The sequence below is a fragment of the Mustelus asterias genome, chromosome 2, assembly GCF_964213995.1.
Source record: "Mustelus asterias chromosome 2, sMusAst1.hap1.1, whole genome shotgun sequence".
NCBI classification, from domain to species: domain Eukaryota; kingdom Metazoa; phylum Chordata; class Chondrichthyes; order Carcharhiniformes; family Triakidae; genus Mustelus; species Mustelus asterias.
In genome coordinates this window covers 97,913,939-97,935,556 of record NC_135802.1, presented here as the reverse complement: position 1 = coordinate 97,935,556, position 21,618 = coordinate 97,913,939, and the positions used below count along the sequence as shown (strand labels likewise).

General features: G+C 41.3%; 1 protein-coding gene across 8 annotated transcripts in view; it reads left to right on the top strand.

Moving 5' to 3' along the window:
* LOC144510005 (zinc finger protein 385D-like) overlaps window positions 1-21,618 on the top strand; it is a 388,192-nt gene that overhangs the window by 354,870 nt on the left and 11,704 nt on the right. For all 8 annotated transcript variants that reach the window (XM_078239174.1, XM_078239134.1, XM_078239165.1 and 5 more), the window contains one exon: window positions 5,267-5,494. In XM_078239174.1, the coding sequence (XP_078095300.1) occupies window positions 5,267-5,494 (228 nt within the window). The remainder of the gene's footprint in view (window positions 1-5,266; window positions 5,495-21,618) is intronic.

Sequence of the window (21,618 nt, the reverse complement as noted above, 5' to 3'; positions counted from 1 at the left end):
CTGACATTTTAGTCTGTTTTCGTACCCCGCCAGCCTTTGCTCTCAAAGGAGGGGTGAATGTGGTGAACCATCGTTGGTTCCCACTGGATAGTACTGAGCCAGGGCTGGCCAGTACTACAGGAATGTATATAGGTTACTGTGGGATTGTACTCATGTTGCTGTTGGGTTAGGGTGGGATTGTTACACCTGTGTTTGTTACTGTTGTGGCACATCCCAGTCGGGCTCCGCCTCCTGGGAGAGGTATAAGACTCCCTGCTCGGACGGGACCCCTTCAGTCTGGGATAGTGTGTTAAAGTTCTGATAGCTCCATTGTTAGTTAATAAAAGCCTTCTTTTACTGAAGCTTCGAGCCTCGTGTCCAATTGATGCGCATCACTGATGCAAGATTATCGATCTGAAACACTAACTGTTTCACTTTCCACAAATTCAACCAGGCCTGCAGAGCATTTCCAACATTTCCTGTTATCATCAAGGTTTTGTGTTAAGTTCACAAGCAATGGTAGATCGTTACAATGTGAGGGCATTGAATTGAAAAACAATGTCAAATGAATTGTGAACCTGACTTTGTGCAATATAACATACTGAAGCTTAGTGGTGAACAGACCAATGTGAGTCATAAAGAACGCCAATTCAGTTTTGTTTCAAAACTGAGGATGAAAAGTTTCTGCTATTTTTATGGTCTCAGTAGATATTGTCCAAAATGAGTCATACCATGAAAAGAGACTATAAAATAATCTTCAGATGCAGACACAGGAGGTGTCAGAGACCGAAGCCCAGTGTTGGATCCAACGTTTGACTCTAGCAGCCAAACAAAATTGACCTAAATTAGTGAAATACAGCCCTGCCTCCCCAGATCTTAATAAATATTGTATGGCATCTTTTCTTGTCAGTGAAAGAAGTGTTTTAATTATTAGGAGGAAGATGCACTTTGAGGTTTGAGCTTGATTTTTTTTTAAGCACGAGGGACATCCATAAAATAAACACAATTTGGGAATAAACAGTGAATCTGATTGGCATCAAATTACCTTTGATAAAGCACCACATTCTAAATGTATTAAAATTGAACTCCACGTCATTAAAGTGGAATTGGCTAGGGGAGAAAAGGCAGAATTTAGTGGTGAATTGTTGTTTTTTAGACTGGAGGAAAGTGCGTGTGGTGTTCCCACTTCTTTCCAATTGATATTAATTACCTGGACTTGGGTAGAGAGGGCATAATTTCAAAGTTTGCAGATGGTATCAGTGAGAAGGGTAGTAACAGACTTGAGGAGACTATGGACAGACTGGTGAAATAGGTTAGATGCATGACAGATAAAATTTAACACAGAACTGTGATGTGAGTTTCCTGAGAGGAAATATAAGCTGAATGGTACAGTTTGAAAGGGATGCAGGAATAGAGAGACATCAGGTTGACAATAAACATCTCTTTAAAGGTAACAAGACCACATGAGAAGGCATATGGGATCCTTGTTTAGCGTTCAGTTATTCTGTGATTGATTATGTGAGTCTGTTTACTATCAGTACTTGTAGTGCTTGATTGGTTACATTTGGGTGCGGACTCTGAGAAAAATGAACAAATTTAAGAAGTTGCTATAAGCTACAGCTATAAGCATGGAGGCACCATTTTAAATCACAGTGAATAAAATTTGTTACCACATAGAGACCAGTATCATCTCTGCTTAGTTCCAAGATATGAAATATATGACAAACTGGCAACAAGGATAATGGAGAAAAGTTTAAATTTACCAGCTCCAACACAGTTTCTTTCATCACTGGGAGATCCACCCATGCCACGGTGTTGATGGAATTGTAGGGTTCAAGACCTACTTGCTTGATGTAGGGATGGGCAATCTGGATGGAGCAGTGATCAACAAGAAGGTGGTAATCATACATTTTCATGGAACAGAAGACCAATGAATATTCATCTGTGTTTGATATGGCGGTAATTGCCCTCAGAAAATACTTTGGGCCAAGAAAAATGTGATGATGAAATGATTATACACCAAAAATGCCAGGGAAATAGTGAGCCCATAAAACAATGCATTGCAGCATTTAGCTTTGGCATGTAAATTTGATACGCTGAACAATTAATTGAAAAGGAATTCGAGTCCACAAAGTAGGGAATATCTTCTCATAGAGGATGTTGATCTAACCTTTGGGGTGGGGGAACCACAATCTTGGCAGTCCAAATGAATCTGCCATGTTAGATTTTGAGAGGTTACACACAAATACACCTTCAGATTCAAGGTTGTGGACACAGCTTGGCCGACCAGCAATAAGAGACCTCAGCAATCTCAAAAACATAGTCAGATACCTACAAAACTGTGCCTAGATTGTCCAGCTTGATGGAAAAGGTGTAACTTATGCTTAAAGTGGGACCGCAATGCAAAGGTGAGTATATCAAAGAAGATAACTTCATCGATTCGACACATGGAGGATTCTCTTCCTGAGAGAGACATGCAACATCAAAAACAAGATAATTTTAAGGATTGCTGAGGCAGGATTGTGGATATCTCAATGTTGCTTCTCATCAGCATTGGTGTGAAAATATTTATCCTGAGTGACTAACTTAACCGTGGCATTTTTCACACCTTTCTCTCACTCCTGCGACCGACACTCTTAAAGCTTATGGCAACTCAATTATTCTGGTTTTGGGCATGACCACAATCCAAGTCCACTATGAAAGGATCATTCTAAACAAGTTCATGTTTTACGTACCCATGGGGGTAATCTTTTCTATAGGCTTGGATTCAAACTTGAAGACTCCAAAATGCATGCATAATGAGGCTTAGCTGTGAACCCAGGCTAATAAAAGCATTGGCTCATCAGGGTGTTCTGTTTTGATCACTGAAGTAAATTGTTGACTTTGCTTGATTGACATCTTTATACTGCTGTAATAAGTTATTCTTTCTGTGATCTCTTTTGCCAATGTCTCAACCTTCATTTGGACAGTATTAAGAGATGTGAAGTGTTTGTAACCTCTGTTATTGATATGTAGTAGTCTAATTGACAAATTCATAGGGCTAAAGAAACAGCAGCTTTTTCAAAATAACATTTGTGAGGAGGTGTTTTCTTTCTCTCAGCAGTTCCATACTTGCCATTTTTTTATAGGGCTCATTGGTTAAACAATAGTACATTTTGGATGGATGGACATGGAAAGGGCATGGGTTGGCATTGAGTTGGCATGACAATATGAAGGGTTATGGGGAGTGTCTCGGGGGTTGGGTCAAATTGGCATCGAGAGTATAAGGGACCCTGGAGGGACACTTTTCTGTTGGAAAGAGGAGGAACGAATTGTGAGGCAATAGTATGCGTACATGAGGAGGTGCAGTGAAGTGTCCTGCTCTGTGTTCGGGTGAGGTACGAGATGCAGTGCAGGGAAGTATCATAAAGTGTACCGAACGTAAATTAATTGAACAATAGTTGAATTGGTTGAAGAAGCCAAACAATTAATAGCATTAAACAGGAATAGCTTCCATCAGACAAATGGCAGATACTGTAGCATGACATTTTGTAGACATTACAATACCAGTGATAGAATACAAAGACAGGATTTTGTGATATATTTCTTTTATAAACCTTATGGATGATTCCAATTTCTGATTTGTAACACAAGTCACACATGTAACTGTGACATTGTTGAGAGAAATCTTTCAGTCCCGCCCATGTCAGGGATCTTCATGGGCTGGGTGGAAAATTCGATGGATGTACAAAAGATTGACCTCGGGCGGGCATTTCTGGTCCTGAGGCAGGCAGGACTTGAAAACCCCGCCTATTATGTTTAGTTACCAACACTTAAAACACATTGGGCAAGATCTTCTGGCCCCACTCGCTGTTGGGATCGTCCAGTCCCGCCAAAAGTCAATGGATTTTTGGCTAGGTCACTGAATTTCCCATGACTGATCCCACCACAATGGGACTGGAAAATTCCCTATAAATTTTGTCATTATTACTTTTCTGTTTATGCAATCTTGCTGTACAAAAATTGGCTGCTGCATTTCTTAATTTACAACAGTGACCAGAATCCAAAAGTACTGCAGGGCTACAGAGAGTTTTGGGACAGCCTGGGAGTCATGAAAGGTGCTATTTAAATGCATTGCTTCTTTCTCAATAGACAGTGGAAAAATACGTTCCAGAATTCACCCACATAGAATATAGACCTCCTATTTAAAAGGTCCAGGCTGTCATTAAATAGTGGCAGTCTCCATCGGATTTCACCGATTCTAACGGATGAACTGCTAATAATGAGTACAATTAATCCTGGCAACTCCACCTGAATATTAAAAAGAAACCCAATCACGAACATGGGTGGGACCTCGCACCAACATCATATCAATCTGTAATGACTTTTATCAGGCCATTGAAGTTGGCCTACTGGAATACGAACTCGCTGATTAACGGGCCAATTGATGGGCCAATCAGGGAGACTTTACTTTGTATATAACCGGGAGTGTTAGCTCCTCTGCCACTCCCAAAGGTAGACTGCTGACTGACAGCACTCTGTATACTGCTGTTGGAATTGTAAATAAAGGGGTGCTGGTGTAGGGACTTCTGCCTCCGTGAACTTATTACACAATCTCATTGGATACAAATGACAGATGGCCTGCTCACCACCAGCCCGATCAGCACTATACATGAAAAATAATCATCCCCTTTCTTGTCTACCTTTCTGTAAAATTAGAGAAGATCGAGATGTTTTCACTGCAAAGGCCAATGGGGATTAGGTTTTGACAAAGCGACGATTTATGATAATCATTTTTATTTCACAGGAGATTCAAATTTAGCTTGTTGTCATTCACAAGCTGAGCTAGATAAAGGAACACCTTTCCATTTGCCCTAATAGCACAGCAAATACCGAGGAAACTATCATCAGCATGAATTGTTATCACAACAACTTTTCCATGACCACCCTCCAAAGACAAAGACACATGAATAATTGAAACATTTTATTGAAAATCATGGGAGAATGTCAATGGCAATTGTTACTGGACCAATTGTGTGTTGGTAGAGTCCATTAACTTTAAATTGCATAGACAGGGGGTTGAATCAAATACCTTTCTTTAACCGTCTTCTCACAATTATCATCTCCCCACAGATCAAATATTGAAAAGTGGTATTGAAAAGGTGAAGAGAAGAGATGGTTTTTAACATTTGATAGATCAGACTTTTGATTAGAATGCAGTTTCATATTTGCTGAAAGCCAGCTTTATGATATAAGCTAGTTTGTATTTGGCTTTATTTTCACAATTTCTTTTATTATTTTAATATAGACAGCACTCAAGGGACAGCAACAATATCAAAAGTGACAACACTGGCAGCAGCAAGTGATAGTCTCACAACAGAATCCATTTCCAGGACAGAGAAATCCTTTACATCCAGTAGCTGCAATACAGCTCTTCCCAAGGAAACAGAAGAAGAAAAAGCAAAACGGCTGCTTTACTGCTCCCTCTGCAAAGTGGCTGTCAACTCTGCCTCACAACTGGAAGCACATAACAGCGGTGAGACTTGGGAATCTGTTTTCCTAGCTTCCAATCCTATAATTACCAGTCTTTAAACAGAACAAACTTACTCAACTACAGTCCATCCATACGAAATGGAGCCTCTATGGTTTGCTGTTAATATACTGTGACAATTCAGTGAGAAAGCATTTGCATAGCAAAAATAATTTGGTGTTAAAAAGATGTGTAACAATCGATGGCTTGAAGTGTGGTAAAGGATAATGCACAGTTGAAGGTTTCTCATCACATCATCAGGCTGATTAGAACTCTGGAGTGGCAGTAACCGGTAACTGATTAGTTGCCTGTTATGAACCTTACCCAGGGTTTCCTAAAGAATTTTTTAAAAGAAGTTATATAACCGGCAGCAAATCCACACCAATCATTTTCTGCTAGTACCAAAAGTTAAATCAGCCCTCATAAACCAACTGAGCAAAGCTGAGGTATTTTATTTCTTCTTGTCTTAGGTCAGTGAGAAATGTTCTGGTCCGGCTCCAGGGGGGCAAACGCAACCTTTAGGCTGCTCTTCATATGTGTGACAAGAAGGCTTTCTGGTTGTAAAAACATCTCAGTTCAGTCTGACCAAGGTCTCATCTGAAGTCTACACGCACGCACAATCACGTAAGATTCAGCAGACAGCATTCAACAACAGAAGGCTTGACTGATTATTTTCTCCTGGGAGACTTCATTCAACACAGTTCAGGATTCTAATCTTCAACCTTCTGGTCTGTGTGGCTTAGTATCACGCTACCAGTACAATTACCCACTGAAGCATTAGAAGAACCCCAGCTATGTTGCTTTACACAGCAACCTGAAACTCTAAAGCTGTGTTTCATCCAGATTGTACTTCAAGCCATCTGTGATTTTTCCTGCAAATATTACTATAGCTTCCATTATATCCATTTATACACTTTACTCAGTTCAGATGTCTGTTTTCTTTGCACCAGATGCTCAGGTTTGTAGTATGAGTCTTAATGTGATGGAAGGACAGCATTTGTGTGTTACTTTATTATCTTTCATTGCAGCCACCACGTGCATAGCTGATGATTTGAGCATAGATAAAAAAAAGCAAAAGAGAGAAAAGTGATGTACGTGTTGTTACCAAAATTCCCGTTATGTTGACAATATGATCACATAATATAAAATCATGTTGTCTGAAATTTTGTATCATTTCCCTCAGCCCTTTAACTTTCTGTTACGTTGGAATAAAGGTGCCTGTTTATCAAACAAAAGTGCCTTGACTATAAATTCCAAACATAACCCACTCCCCTCACTGAACCAAATGCATGATTTAGAAAATTAATAGAAGAGGGCTGACAGGCATGTTATTATTGTCTTATCAACTGTCTGCTTTAGACTGTAACATATATAAAGTCATTTTAATTCAGTGTGCTAACTGTCGAAAAACCACATGTCAGTCCACATGCTTACTGAAGCATTCTTTTGAATGTGTATTGCACAAGGACGTTTGAACTTCCAGGAATGCCACTGTCAATAGAAAATCTTTATTTCCATACCTCAGGCCATCAACTTCTTGTTTATTACATTAGCATTTCTAGCCACGATATTTTTTCTATTCTTATCAACATAACTTAAGTTCTATATGTCACATGGCAAATGTTTTAATATCACTTGATGATAGATGAAAGCATGTGTAGAAAATCTCAGCAAGACTGACTTCACAGAGCAATGCCTCATTCAATGGGAGAAGGAATTAGAAAAAAGGCTAGAAGACTCATGTTTCAACTCTTGAATAGAGGCATTTGTCTAGGGAGGCTCCATGACTTCCTGAACTTGTCATTATAGCTAATCTACGAGTAGTATGTTATGTAAAATATTTTCACTTACAGAATCAGTGTCAATGTTCAGGCAATTATTTTAATGAAAATGCCCATGTTCGTGGCTTGGCCCTTTGAGTTAACTTTTAAATCACTTCCACCTATTCTATAATTTTAATATTGGTTTTCGTATTCAGTTTCCAAAGCTATCTCATTACAATACATCTTCACAGTCCAATCATAACACCAATTCTTCCACTCATTTTCACACTCTGATCTACAGCAATGTGCCACGCTGTGCATTGCAAAGTTCTTTGTGGCCTTTGTCAACTCTTCTTGGTTGGCACATTTACATTGCACTGTTACTTTAGGACAGTTGTGCTTTCTTCACTTACATGTCCACATTGAACTTCCCCATCAGATGTCTGGCAGAAGCAAATCCCCAAAAAATTGAAGGATTAAAAATAGTGGGAAAAACTGTGGGAACTTCCCAAGGTTTGAGTTTGACAGGTGAATTTCTATACAGGCACATTAATAAGATCTCCACTTTTGTTTGAATAAATACTAATTACAGTCAATGGATTTGGGTGCCGTTGGGTACAATTTTATAATATAAAGGCATTTTGTGTCTGAGCAGAGGAGATATGCTTCTCCATCGCAGGTTGGATGTACTGATCTTCCTTGCCTGCTGAGAGAGTACCTCACAAATAGCAGTCTAAGTAACTGAAATGAGACTTAATTGTAACACTACATCATTTCAACCAATTGACTAACTTTAAGGTGTGGCACATGGCTACCAACTGGAATTAGTGCAGTTTCTCTTATTGCACCTGCTGCAAAATTGCCAAGATAATTTTAAGCAGTACAATTAGCATCTAAAGGTCATTAAGAAAAGAACAAATAGAGCTGTGGAGTGGGTGGCATTGAGAGGTTGCAGAATTGATGTGTAATGGACAAAATAATTTTAATGGAGATAACTGAGTTATGCATTTTGGTAGGAAGGATACAGAGGCCACATACTGCTCAGATAATAAGTGACTGATTGGGTTAAAGAAACAAAGAGATTTTGGCGTCTAGGGACGCAAATCACTATTGGCCTCCTGCAACTTTATTATTCTTTTTAAAGAAAAACAAACCAAACACTGGGATATATTTCTAAACAAATAGAACAGAATAGGAGAGAAGTTATGCTAAACTTGTATTGAACTATAGTTACAACACCCTTGGACAGTTCTCAACACAATATTATAAAAAGGATATACAGACGCAGGAGCAGATAAAAGAGCTGAGACCAGAACTAAGAGGCTGTATCCATCAGGAAAGATTGAACATGCTGGGGCTTTTTTTCTCTAGGAAAGAGAAGACTGAGGAATGTTTTCAAGATTCTAAAGGATTTATAGAATAGACTTTCAAAAGATATTTCCACTGTTGGGTTGAGTGGGGAGACCATAAATATAAGTTAGTCAGTAATACATTCAATAGGCAATTCAAGTTACCCAAAGAATGGCTACCGTGTGGAACATGCTACGATAAGGAATAATTATAATGGTTAGCGTAAATGCATCCAATGGGAAACTAAATAAATCCAATTTTCTTCAGCATTCCTCACCCTGCACCTGCACCTTTTCTTCAGCCCTTTGTTCTGGGAACGTTTCCTGTGCAAAAGCAAGCTTGCCTCTGCTAAGGTTGGCTTCTCCAATTTAAAAGGGGGAAATTGGATTTCCTCCCACATATCATTTTCATCTAGTGGTGAAGGGTTTTATTTATTAAAGCCCATTAAAAGCACGCCAGGTTTAAGAGTTCGTGAAGAAAATGAAAATCATGCTGATGAATTGGGAACATTCTGAATTGTAAGTATAAAATGTTTTCACACTTTCAAGTGTTAGTAATAGGAACTGCATTATAATATCATCGTGTTCACTATACAGTGAATTCATCCTAGGGATCTATCCTGCAAACCTAAGTTAATATTTTACATTGATCAGCATTCTGTGTTATTGTTCACATACATTGCAGTACTTTTCCATTGGAGAAAGTACCATAATGCTGTGAAAATGTTACAAAATCTCCCATTAATCTATGCTGAAATATCTTGTACTGTGATTTAAAATTACCTGTTTTTGACACATGGAAAAAACATCTAACCACCTGTTTCTGCCGTTGGTTGACAGGCAATTTGCTTTGAAATTGATACTAACATTTTCTGTTTTTTTCACCTCAGAGAGCACTCTATGTTTGTACAGCTTTGGCCATTATGAATGCTTGGTTGAAATTCAAGTCTTAATGGGTTTCAGCATTAGGTGTAGGTGTTGCATTGATCTGAGAATTAATGACAGTTTGAAGTAGTTGTAGTAACAGATTGTGCCTTTGATATGGTTTCTGGTTTGCTGACACAAGCTAATGGGATTACCAGTATTATAAGGTTTTTTTCACATAACAGAATTCAACTTTTCTCAATATCAATAACCATGGGTTTGATGGACATTTATATTGGATGGTGATTCCCCCACCCCCTCCAAGGAGTGGGAAGTATTTTGCATGGAATCTGAGTACTGTACATAGTGGATACTGAGTGAAAGACTATGGAGGAATACTGAGTGAAAGACTATGGAGGATACATGAGGGTGCAAGGATGAGGCACAAGGTGAATAGAGGAAGTGAAGGGGTAAGTGGTTAGGTCTAGGAAGTTCCCAAATGCACTCCAATTGGAAAACCCAGTCCACAATGAAAGATGAAATAGAGGGATATATTGATGGGATTGGTTATTATGGATTATAAGCAGCAATTTGGACCTGTTTGATGGTCTATTTTGGTTATGTAAATACAATGTAATACATGTAATATGATATATTAGAAAAGGATTTGATAGCATAGACTTAGAAAAGAAATTTCCACTTGCACAGAAGGCCAGAACTAGGGGCCATAAATATAAGAGTCGCTACAAAATCGAACAGGGAATTGAGGAGAAACATCTTTACTTTGAGAGTGGTAATAATATGGAAATGCTACAACAAGTTCCTAAACAAACAATGTGCAAACATTTAAGAGGAAGGCGGATACAGCACAAGAGGGATAGAGTTATAGAGTCATAGAGGTTTACAGCATGGAAACAGACCCTTCGGCCCAACTTGTCCATGCCGCCCTTTTTTTTAAACCCCGAAGCTAATCCCAATTGCCTGCATTTGGCCCATATCCCTCTATGCCCATCTTCCCCATGTAACTATTTAAATGCTTTTTAAAAGACAACATTGTACCCGCCTCTACTACTACCTCTGGCAGCTTGTTCCAGACACTCACCACCCTTTATGTGAAAAAATTGCCCCTCTGGACACTCTTGTATCTCTCCCCTCTCACCTTAAATCTATGCCCTCTAGTTTTAGACTCCCCTACTTTTGGGAAAATATATTGACAATCTAGCTGATCTGTGCCCCTCATTTTATAGACCTCTATAAGATCACCCCTCAGCTTCCTACGCTCCAGAGAAAAAAGTTCCAGTCTATCCAGCCTCTCCTTATAACCCAAACCGTCAAATCGCAGTAGCATCCTAGTAAATCTTTTCTGCACTCGCTCCAGTTTAATAATATCCTTTCTATAATAGGGTGACCAGAACTGCACACAGTATTCCAAGTGTGGCCTTACCAATGTCTTGTACAACTTCAACAAGACGTCCCAATTCCTGTATTCAATGTTCTGACCGATGAAACCAAGCATGACGAATGTCTTCTTCACCACTCTGTCTACCTATGACTCCACTTTCAAGGAGCTATGAACATGTACCCCTAGATCTCTTTGTTCTGTAACTCTCCCCAATGCCCTACCATTAACTGAGTAAGTCCTACCCTGGTTCAATCTACCAAAATGCATCACCTCGCATTTGTCTAAATTAAACTCCATCTGCCATTCGTCAGCCCACTGGCCCAATTGATCAAGATTCCGTTGCAATCGAAGATAACTTTCTTCACTGTCCACTATGCCACCAATCTTGGTGTCATCTGCAAACTTACTAACCATGCCTCCTATATTCTCATCCAAATCATTAATATAAATGACAAATAACAGTGGACCCAGGCACACCGCTGGTCACAGGCCTCCAGTTTGAAAAACAACCCTCTACAACCACCCTCTGGCTTCTGTCAAGAAGCCAATTTTGTATCCATTTATATACTTCACCCTGGATCCTGTGAGATTTAACCTTATGCAACAACCTACCATGCGGTACCTTGTCAAAGGCCTTGCTAAAGTCCATGTAGACAACATCAACTGCACTGCCCTCATCTACCTTCTTGGTTACCCCTTCACAAAAACTCAATCAAATTTGTGAGACATGATTTTCCACTCACAAAGCCATGATGATTGTCCCTAATCAGTCCTTGCATCTCTAACTGCCTGTAGATCCTGTCTCTCAAAATACCTTCTAACAACTTACCCACCACAGATGTGAGGCTCACTGGCCTGTAGTTCCCGGGCTTTTCCCTGCAGCCCTTTTTAAACAAAGGCACAACATTTGCCACTCTCCAATCTTCAGGCACCTCACCCGTGGCTATCGATGATTCAAATATCTCGGCTAGGGGATCTGCAATTTCCTCCCTAGCCTCCCACAATGTCCTAGGATACACTTCATCAGGTCCTGGGGATTTATCTACCTTGATGCGCTTTAAGACTTCCAGCACCTCCTTCCCTGTAATATGTACACTCCTCAAGACATTACTATTTATTTCCCCAAGTTCCCTAACGTCCATGCTTTTCTCAACAGTAAATACTGATGAGAAATATTCATTTAGGATCTCACCCATCTCTTGTGGATCCGCACATAGATGACCTTGTTGATCCTTAAGAGGCCCTACTCTCTCCCTAGTTAATCTTTTACTCCTTTGATAAAGGAATAGGAAAGGCTCATTTGCAGCATAAACACCAATATAATTATTGGGTCGCATACTCAGCTTCTGTACCGTGATGTAATTTTAATGAAATCCTAACTTAAACTTCATAGCTCCGTCTTTTCACTCCATGGCTGAGTGTTGCTCGTTGAAATTCACACACCTGTTGTTATCATGTGTAATCTCATAACCACACTTGTCCTTCTTTACATATAAGGCCACAAATTGAACTTTGTCCTGCCTGTTTTCCAACTGGTAAGGGACCACTGGAAGTCACCAAAAACCTATGTTCTAAAAATAAATATTCATTTGCCTGTCGAAGCAGGAGGAGTTTTCTTCCTCCTCCCCGTACCTCAGCTCTGTTGAAGACAATAATCTGGTCAATTCCTCCCAAGCTGTAGCTCTAACCTAAAGACTGCTTTTGTCATCTGAGCAGCCCCCATCCCATCTGTTCTTTGTTGCTAGGTTGCCTAGGGAGATGCGGTCAATGCCTGACAGTTTGCCACGCTTATTAAAATAAAGCCCAGTTGACAAATCCAATAAGTTAAAATTTTATATAGAATCAACCAAACTGGATTTAGCATAATGTCTTTTTTTTTCAATTTGTTTCAATTGGGCCTCAGGCCTAACCATTCCTTTTTGCACCAGTTACTATCATCAGGTAGTTCCGAGACCTGACAGTGCCATGAAAGCTTTGTGGCATCTGTAGTCACTGCTCCACTTTCAACATGTCTATCACTATCCTTCTTGCTGTACCTGTGCTGCTTAACCTTCACTGGCACAAGATACTCAACAATGCTGACTACATAAATCCCACCGATACATCCACTGCTTTGATTGCTAATTGAAATTGTGGAAAGGTTCTTCTTCTGACAGCAAGTGGAAGAGCAAGTTAGGAAACCTGGGTCATATGTATTGATGAAGTTATTCAGTTTGCACAAACCAAATGCTGGACGGACTTTATTGGGAAACATTGCTTGAATAGGAGTAATTAATACAATGAGAAAGCAGTATTTAATTTAGAAATTCAACTTGTCAATTTGAAACATGCTCTAAAGTTAATAGGAACATCAGACTTAGGAGGAGGCCATTCAGCCCTTTGAGCCTGTGCTGTCAGTCAGTCAGGTCATGGCTAACTTGCTTGTTTTTCAACTCCACTTTGCCATCTGCACCCCCATGGCAAATGACTCCCTTGTCTAACTCTTTCTTGAATAAATTCAATTACTCAGCCTCACTGCTTTCTGGGGAAGAGGATTTCATATACTAACAACTGTTTAAGAGAGAGAATTTCTCCTCATCTCCATCTTAAACAGTAGACCTCTTATTCTTAAACCCTATCTCCTGGTTCTAGTCTCTTCCACAAGTGGAAAGGTCCACCTCGTATTTATCAAATCCCCTTTGGTCTTATATATTTCAATGAGTTCACCTCACATTCTTCTAAATCCTAATGGGTATAGGCCCAACCTGTTCAACTTTTTTTCATAAAATAAGCCCCTCATCCTGGGAATGAGTCACGTGAACCTTGACCTGGCATGGTGGCACAGTCGTTAGCACTGCTGCTTCACAGCTCCAGGGACACAGGTTCAGTTGCAGCCTTGGGTGACTGTGTGGAGTTTGCACATTCTCCCTGTGTCTGCGTGGTTTTCCTCCCACAGTCCAAGGATGTGCAGGTTGGGTGGACTGGCCATACTAAATTGCCCCTTAATGTCCCAAATTGTGTAGTTTAGATGGATTGTCCATGGGAAATGTCTGGGGTTACGGGGATAGGGGAGGGGAGAGGGCCTGGGTAAGTTACTCTTTCAGAGAATCGGTGCAGATTTGTTGGGCCAAGTGGCCTATTCTGCACTGTGGGGATTCAATGAACCTTCCCTGAACTGCTTCTAATGTCACTTTTCAAGTTTGAACATCAGAAATGTACACAGAATTCCAGATGTGGTCTCACTAATGCCCTATATAGCCACAGTAAAACTTTTCTACTTTTATATTTCATTGCCTGTGCAATAAATGCCAACATAAAAGTTTTAAAGTTTATTTATTAGTCACAAGTAGGCTTACATTCACACTGAAATTAAATTACTGTGAAAATCCCCTAGTCGCCGCACTCCGGCACCTGTTCGGGTACGCTGAGGGAGAATTTAGCATGGCCAATGCACCTAACCAGCACATCTTTGGACTGTGGGAGGAAACCCGGGCACCCAAAGGAAATCCACGCAGACACAGGGAGAATGTGCGAACTCCACATAGACAATGACCCAAGTCGGGAATCGAACCTGGGTTCCTGGCGCTGTGAGGCAGCAGTGCTGACCGCTGTGCCACCATGCTGTGCCTGCACACTGACATTTTTGTCATTCATGTACCAGGACACCCAGGTCCCTTTCCATCAAATTATGCAATCTTGCTCCAGTTAAATATTATGCTGCAATAATACAGTATTGAAATGCAAACTCAAATCTATTACCCCTTATTGTATTTTTCGTGTTCGTAACACCATTTGCACAGAGTAAATTATCAGGGAGAGAAATTAGACTGTGCCTCACCTGTTCCTAGGTTATAAAATGGGTTTTGAAAGGACACATTTCAAATGTCAATGACCCTTCCTGATCTGCACCAGAAGTGTGCTGACCGTGATGTTGTTTGAAATGACCTTTAGTCCACCTTGAAATAAGCGTTCAGCCAAATATAATATTCCAAAGAAGGTTCTACACCTTCACCAGGATCGTCTTGTGATGCTGATCTCTGTCAACTCCTAATTTGCTTATTCTTAAGCACACCCAGCAAAAGATGGCAGGGAAAGCCAGAAAGCAGACTGCAATAATACTTTCTTTTAAAAGGATCCACATCTTCACACAGGTAAATATATGATTAGTCATTTTAGACCCAATGGGGTTTTCTTTTTTGCTTTTGTTATTTTGGCTGCAGTAGAAGTGTTTAAAAATGTATCAATCAGAAGTGGAGGCGCAGAGTCTTTCCCTGCTTTGTCTTCAGTACAATTAATGGGTGTTCTGCTGGATCTACCTTTGAGCTCAAGGATCAGGAAGAGCAGTAAGGAAGACTGCACAGACTCAGAGATACCGGATGGGTGTGAATTGACTTGCATGAATTTAGGAACTGCATTACCTACTCAACCTGAGGTTTGCCCTATACCCATTGGAATTTTGATAAATGAGAGGCGATCATATTGAAACATACAAGATCCTGAAGGGATTTGATGGGGTAGATACGAGGAAGACATTTCCATTTGTGGACAGGACGAGAACCAGGGGACACGGTTTAAGAATAAGACAGAGATGAGGAGAATTTTAGTATGTGGCATTCTCTTCCCCAGAAAACAGCGCTACTTCACGAATGACACAGCTGCTGAGTTCTGTTCCCTGCTGCATCATCAATTTCAGCCTCACACAAGGGCATGACCAACGCTGTTGATTGTTATAAAGGCGACAGTAGCACTTAATTTATATACTGCTGGGCCATCTCCGGGAGGAACAGATGATCCTAGGTGATATCACTTCACTACTACATCAAGAATGTTAAAGAAGCATTTTACTTACATTGTTTCCCATGGAGGCAGCGGAACAAAGTGAAAGAGCTGCAGGCTTGACCGGGACAGCAAAGTTTCCTGTGTAAAAGGCCTGATTGACCTATACCCGCATTGCCTTGTGTACTTCACTAAAGAGCCCGGGTTGTATATCAACTCCCTGAATATGCGATGAAAGATAGTGTATTATATTGTGCAGCATACGGATCTGCACCTGTTTTCGAAGCAGTTGCCATTATGCCTTTATCCTGCACCACTGCACAATTGAACCTCTCTTCCATCCAAACCATAGGTTGGCAAGCTGGCTGCTTGGGGCTAGCGGGTGTCCCCTGATCACCTGCCTCATGGCTCTTCAGGCACTTGAGTGTAGTCGCTGGGAGCACTGCAGTCAGAACCATGTTTTCATCAGAGTTTCAATTAAAACAGAACCTTGGCCTTCAGGAGCTGATGGCTGATTTTTATGCTGGGGGCGGAATTTCACCCCCTCCCCCATGACACAAACGTTAGTGGTTAACCCCCCCGCCCACTTGGCTGGCTCACCCTGCAGTCAGTTAAGATCGGTTGGGTCGTTAATTGACTTGAGATGGGCCTTCCGCCCGCCTCCAACGGAGAGGAAATCCCACCTCCGAGAGATGCCAGCCATTCAAATGGCCTGCAGCTCTCTTGTCCTGGCAGTGCCATTGAGAGCAGTGGCTCCTGCCGTTCCAGAAGGTGGACACAAAACAAAGGAGCCAGACATAAAGTGGATTTGGTGTCTCGCTGGGACCAGGCTGGCATGCCCTTGTTAGGGGAGGTGGGTCACAATTGTAAGGCCGATGTATAAATATTGGGGCGGGGGGGCGGGGCGGGGGGGGGGGTGGGGGGGGGGGGGGGTGGGGGGGGGGGGGGCGGGGGGGGGGGGGGGTGGGGGGGGGGGGGCGGGGGGGGGGGGCGGGGGGGGGGGGTGGGGGGGGGGAGTAAGGAGTTTAGTTTGGGAGGGCCTCTGATAGCCACGAATAATATATTTATAGCTACCTTTCAGCCGAGATGTTAAATCAAGATCTCATCTGCCTAAGCAGATTGTAGGTGTTATGGTTTCCCTAAATCATTGACAAGAAGGGCTTTCAACATAGTAGTTTCTTCACTAGCTCTAAAGCTGTTTAAACACATGTGATCTGCCCATAATCCCGGGAATAACTCCTGCCATGTGGCCTCTTTTGTAGCCACATCATCACGTTTGCACATGACCGCTCCAAAGGTGAAATGGTGGGAGAATGCTCCAGTGTTCTATCCAATGCTTACCCCTCAATCAACAAATGCTCATTGCTGTTTGCGGGATCTTGCTGGGTGTCATTTAACTGGTGGGATTACCTACAAAAGATTAGTGACTAAATTTCACAGAAGTGAAGCACTTTGGAATGTCCAAACTGCTCCAAGATGTACCTGGAGAGTTCAAACCCTCAGTGAAGTGATCAGATCCAGGTCGGTAGGGTTCCTCTGACATTCTAACCTGCTGCTTTTGTGGATGCCATAAAGCGCAACTCGATTCTAATTCAATAATGAAAACTCTTCAGAGCATGAAGACCAATCAAAAAGTTATTTCAAATCTGTTCCCATTGTTAACACATCAAAAATGTTGCTATAGAATTAAATCACTGACTATAGTTTAGGGGATTCAGCCTAAAACAAAATTGAAAAGGTTAAGGTTAATTTAAAAATTGACCTTAAATATATACAACCAGTCATTTATTTAAACTCGTTAAATTAAGTTGCCTAATTTTAACAGTATTCATTTTGATTTGGCTTTGTAACAAGGTCTTCAGCTGGTTAATCAACAAACTGCTGTGAATAACATTGTGATTAATCATTTCTTTCCATTTGAAAAGTTAAAATTATGCAAAAGATTTTATGATTTAGTAAAGGGATGGTTTTATCACCAACGAGAGCTGTCACAATGTCATGCACTTCAATAATATCATGAATCATCAGCCATTTGCTCTTACATTACTGGTCTTTGAAGAGTGATTCATTATAGAAGGAAAAACCCTGATTATTTGTAGCAGTTTAAATCTGCATTAAAAACATTTGTGGTTTGTGTGGGATTCTTTCAATCTTTTTTATGATGCTGCGGTTTTCAGTAAGTACCATATATATGAGGGGAGGGTGGGGTGCTGTGGTAAATCACTAGACTAGTAATTCAGAGGAGCAGACTGATACTTTGGGCACCATGGCAGACCTATAAAGCTAGTCTCGGCAATGGTGACAATGAAATCATTGTCAAATGTCGTTAGAACCCATCTGGTTCAATAATACCCTTTCGGGAAGGAAATCTGCCATCCTTACCTTGTCTGGCCTACATGTGACTCCAGATCCACAGCAATGTGATTGACTCTTTTTTATCCCTCTGAAATGGTCTATCAAGCCACTGAGTTTGATCAAACCACCACTGAAAAGGAATGAAACTAGGCAGACTACCCGGCATTGACCTAGGCACTGGTAACAATAATGGCACAATTGCCCTGTGGACCTTGCAAAGTCCTACTTACTAACATCGATTGATTGTGCTAAAATTGGGAGAGCTTTTCTTTTATTCATTCAAGTTTGGGCCAGCATTTATTGCCCATCCCTAATTGCCCTTGAACTGAGTGGCTTGGTAGCCAACAATTGAGAATGGTTTCATGGTCATCATTAGACTTTTAATTCCAAATTTTAATTCCAGCCACTGCCTCTCCCCCTAACCTGCTCACTGACATTCACTTTGGATTGTGGTAGGGTCTTTCAGTTCCCGACCTCATCACAGCCTTGCCCAAACGTGAACAAAAGAGCTGAAATCATGAGAGTGACTGCCCTTGACATCAAAATAGCATTTGACTGAATGTGGCATCAATGAGTCCCAGCAAAACTGGGATCGATTTGAATAAGAAGGAAAGCTTCCAACTGGTTTGAAGCATGCCTAGCCCAAAGGAAAGTGGTTGTAGTTGCTGGAGGTTCACCATCTCATCCCAGGATATCACTCCAGGAATTGTCAGGATAGTGTTCTTGGCCCAGGCATTTTCAACTGCTTCATTAATAACATTCCCTCCATCATAAGGTCAAAGTTGAGATGATCACGGATAATTGGACAATGTTCAGCACCATTAACATGCCAATGTTCTGCACCAATAACATGCCAAAAATTGATGACAGGAAGGCTATGGCAGGTGAGAACCTAGAAACTATCATTATCACGAAAGAGGTAGTGTTGGGCAAGTTAATGGGGCTAAAGGTAGACAAGTCTCCTGGTCCTGATGGAATGCATCCCAGGGTACTAAAAGAGATGGCGGGAGAAATAGCAAATGCACTAGTGGTAATTTACCAAAATTCGCTGGACTCTGGGGTGGTTCCCACAGATTGGAAAACAGCAAATGTGACGCCACTGTTTAAAAAAGGAGGTAGACAAAAGGCAGGTAACTATAGGCCGGTTAGCTTAACTTCTGTAGTAGGGAAAATGCTTGAATCTATCATCAAGAAAGAAATAGCTAGACATCTGGATATAAATTGTCCCATTGGTAAGAAGCAGCATGGATTCATGAAGGGCAGGTCATGTTTGACTAATTTGGTGGAATTCTTTGAGAACATTACATGTGCAGTGGACAATGGGGAACCTGTGGATGTGGTGTATCTGGATTTCCTGAAGGCATTTGACAAGGTGCCGCACCAAAGACTGCTACATAAGATAAAGGTGCACAGTGTTACGGGTAATGTATTAGCATGGATAGAAGATTGGTTAACTAACAGAAAGCAGAGTTGGGGTAAATGGGTGTTTTTCTGGTTGGCGATCAGTGGCTAGTGGTGTGCCTCAGGGATCAGTGTTGGGACCACAATTGTTTACAATTTACATAGATGATTTGGAGTTGGGGACCAAGTGCAGTGTGTCAAAATTCGCAGATGACACTAAGATGGGTGGAAGGGCGAAGTGTGCAGAGGACGCTGAAAGCCTGCAAAGGGATATAGATAGTCTAAGTGAGTGGGCGAGGGTCTGGCAGATGGAGTACAATGTTGGCAAATGTGAGGTCATCCATTTTGGTAGGAATAACAGCAAAATGGACTACTTTTTAAATGGTAAAAATTGCAGCATGCTGCAGTGCAGAGGGACCTGGGTGTCCTCGTGCAGGAATCTCAAGGAGTTGGTTTGCAGGTGCAGCAGGTAATTAAGAAGGCAAATGGAATTTTGTCCTTCATTGCTAGAAGGATGGAGTTTAAAAACAGTGAGATTATGTTGCAGCTGTATAAGGTGCTGGTGAGGCCATACCTGGAGTACTGTGTACAGTTTTGGTCTCCTTACTTGAGAAAGGATATACTGGCACTGGAGGGGGTGCAGAGGAGATTCACTAGGTTGATTCCGGAGTTGAGAGGGTTGGCTTATGAGGAGAGACTGAGTAGACTGGGGCTATACTCATTGGAATTCAAAAGAATGAGAGGAGATCTTATAGAAACATATCAGATTATGAAGGGAATAGATAAGATAGAGGCAGGGAAGTTGTTTCCACTGGCGGGTGAAACTAGAACTAGGGGGCATAGCCTCAAAATAAGGGGAAGCAGATTTAGGACTGAGTTGAGGAGGAACTTCTTCACACAAAGGGTTGTGAATCTATGGAATTCCCTGCCCAGTGAAGCAGTTGAGGCTACCTCAATGAATGTTTTTAAGGCAAGGATAGATAAATTAAAGGAATTAAGGGTTATGGTGAGCGGGCGGGTAAGTGGAGCTGAGTCCACAAAAAGATCAGCCATGATCTTATTGAACGGCAGAGCAGGCTCGAGGGGCCAGATGGCCTACTCCTGCTCCTAGTTTTTATGTTCTTATTTGTGATTCCTCACAGCAGTCCATGTCCAAAATCAAAAAGATCTGGACAATATTCAAGCTTGGGTTGATAAATGGCAAGTAACATTTGCACCACACAAATGCCAGACAATAACCATCTTCATTCAATAAGAGGGAACCTAACCATCTTCCCATGAAATTAAATGGTATTACCACTGCTGAATCCCCCACTGTTAACATCCTGGGGAGTTACCATTGACCAGAAACTGAATTTGACCAGCATTGTAAATATGTGACAGGTCAGAGGCTGGAAATTATATGTTGAGCAATTCACCTTCTGACTCCCCAAAGCCTGTGCACCACCTACAAGCCGCAAGTCATGAATGTGATGGAATACTCTCCATTTTCTTGGAAGAGTGCAGCTCCATCAACACTCAAGAAGCTTGACATCATCCAGGACAAAGTAGCCCACTTGATTGGTGCCTCATCCACCACCTCCAACATTCACTCCCTCTATCACTAACACACAAGTGGAGGCAGTGTGTACTATCTACAAGATGCTCTACAGCAATTCACCCAAAGCTCCATCAACAGTAAAACACTCAATCTGCAAATTCCCCTCCAAGCCACTCACCATCCTGGCTTGGAACTATAATGCTGTTCCTTCACTGCTGCAGGATCAAAAACCTGGAACTCCCTTGCAAACAGCACTTTGGATATACTTGCTCCATATGGACTGCAGCGGTTCAAGAAGTTGGTTCTTCACCAACTTCTCATGATCAATTAAGGATGGGCAATAAATGTTGGCGAGCCAGTGATCCCGACATGGTGTGAAAGAATAAATTTTAAAAATCTTGTTTTAACCTGAAGTATAGCTTTGGACACAAGCTAGCATTTTGATATAGGGAGTCAAATGCATTCTGCTTCACTGCATTTAACTGCCCTCGTGATGTGGCGATGCCGGCGTTGGACTGGGGTAAATACAGTAAGAAGTTTAACAACACCAGGTTAAAGTCCAACAGGTTTATTTGGTAGCAAAAGCCACAAGCTTTCGGAGCCATTAGCTGTAAGTATTCGCATTCCTACCATTATTCTGTAAATTGAGTTTGTGTCTTTATATGCCCTGTTTGTGAACAGAATTCCCACTCACCTGAAGA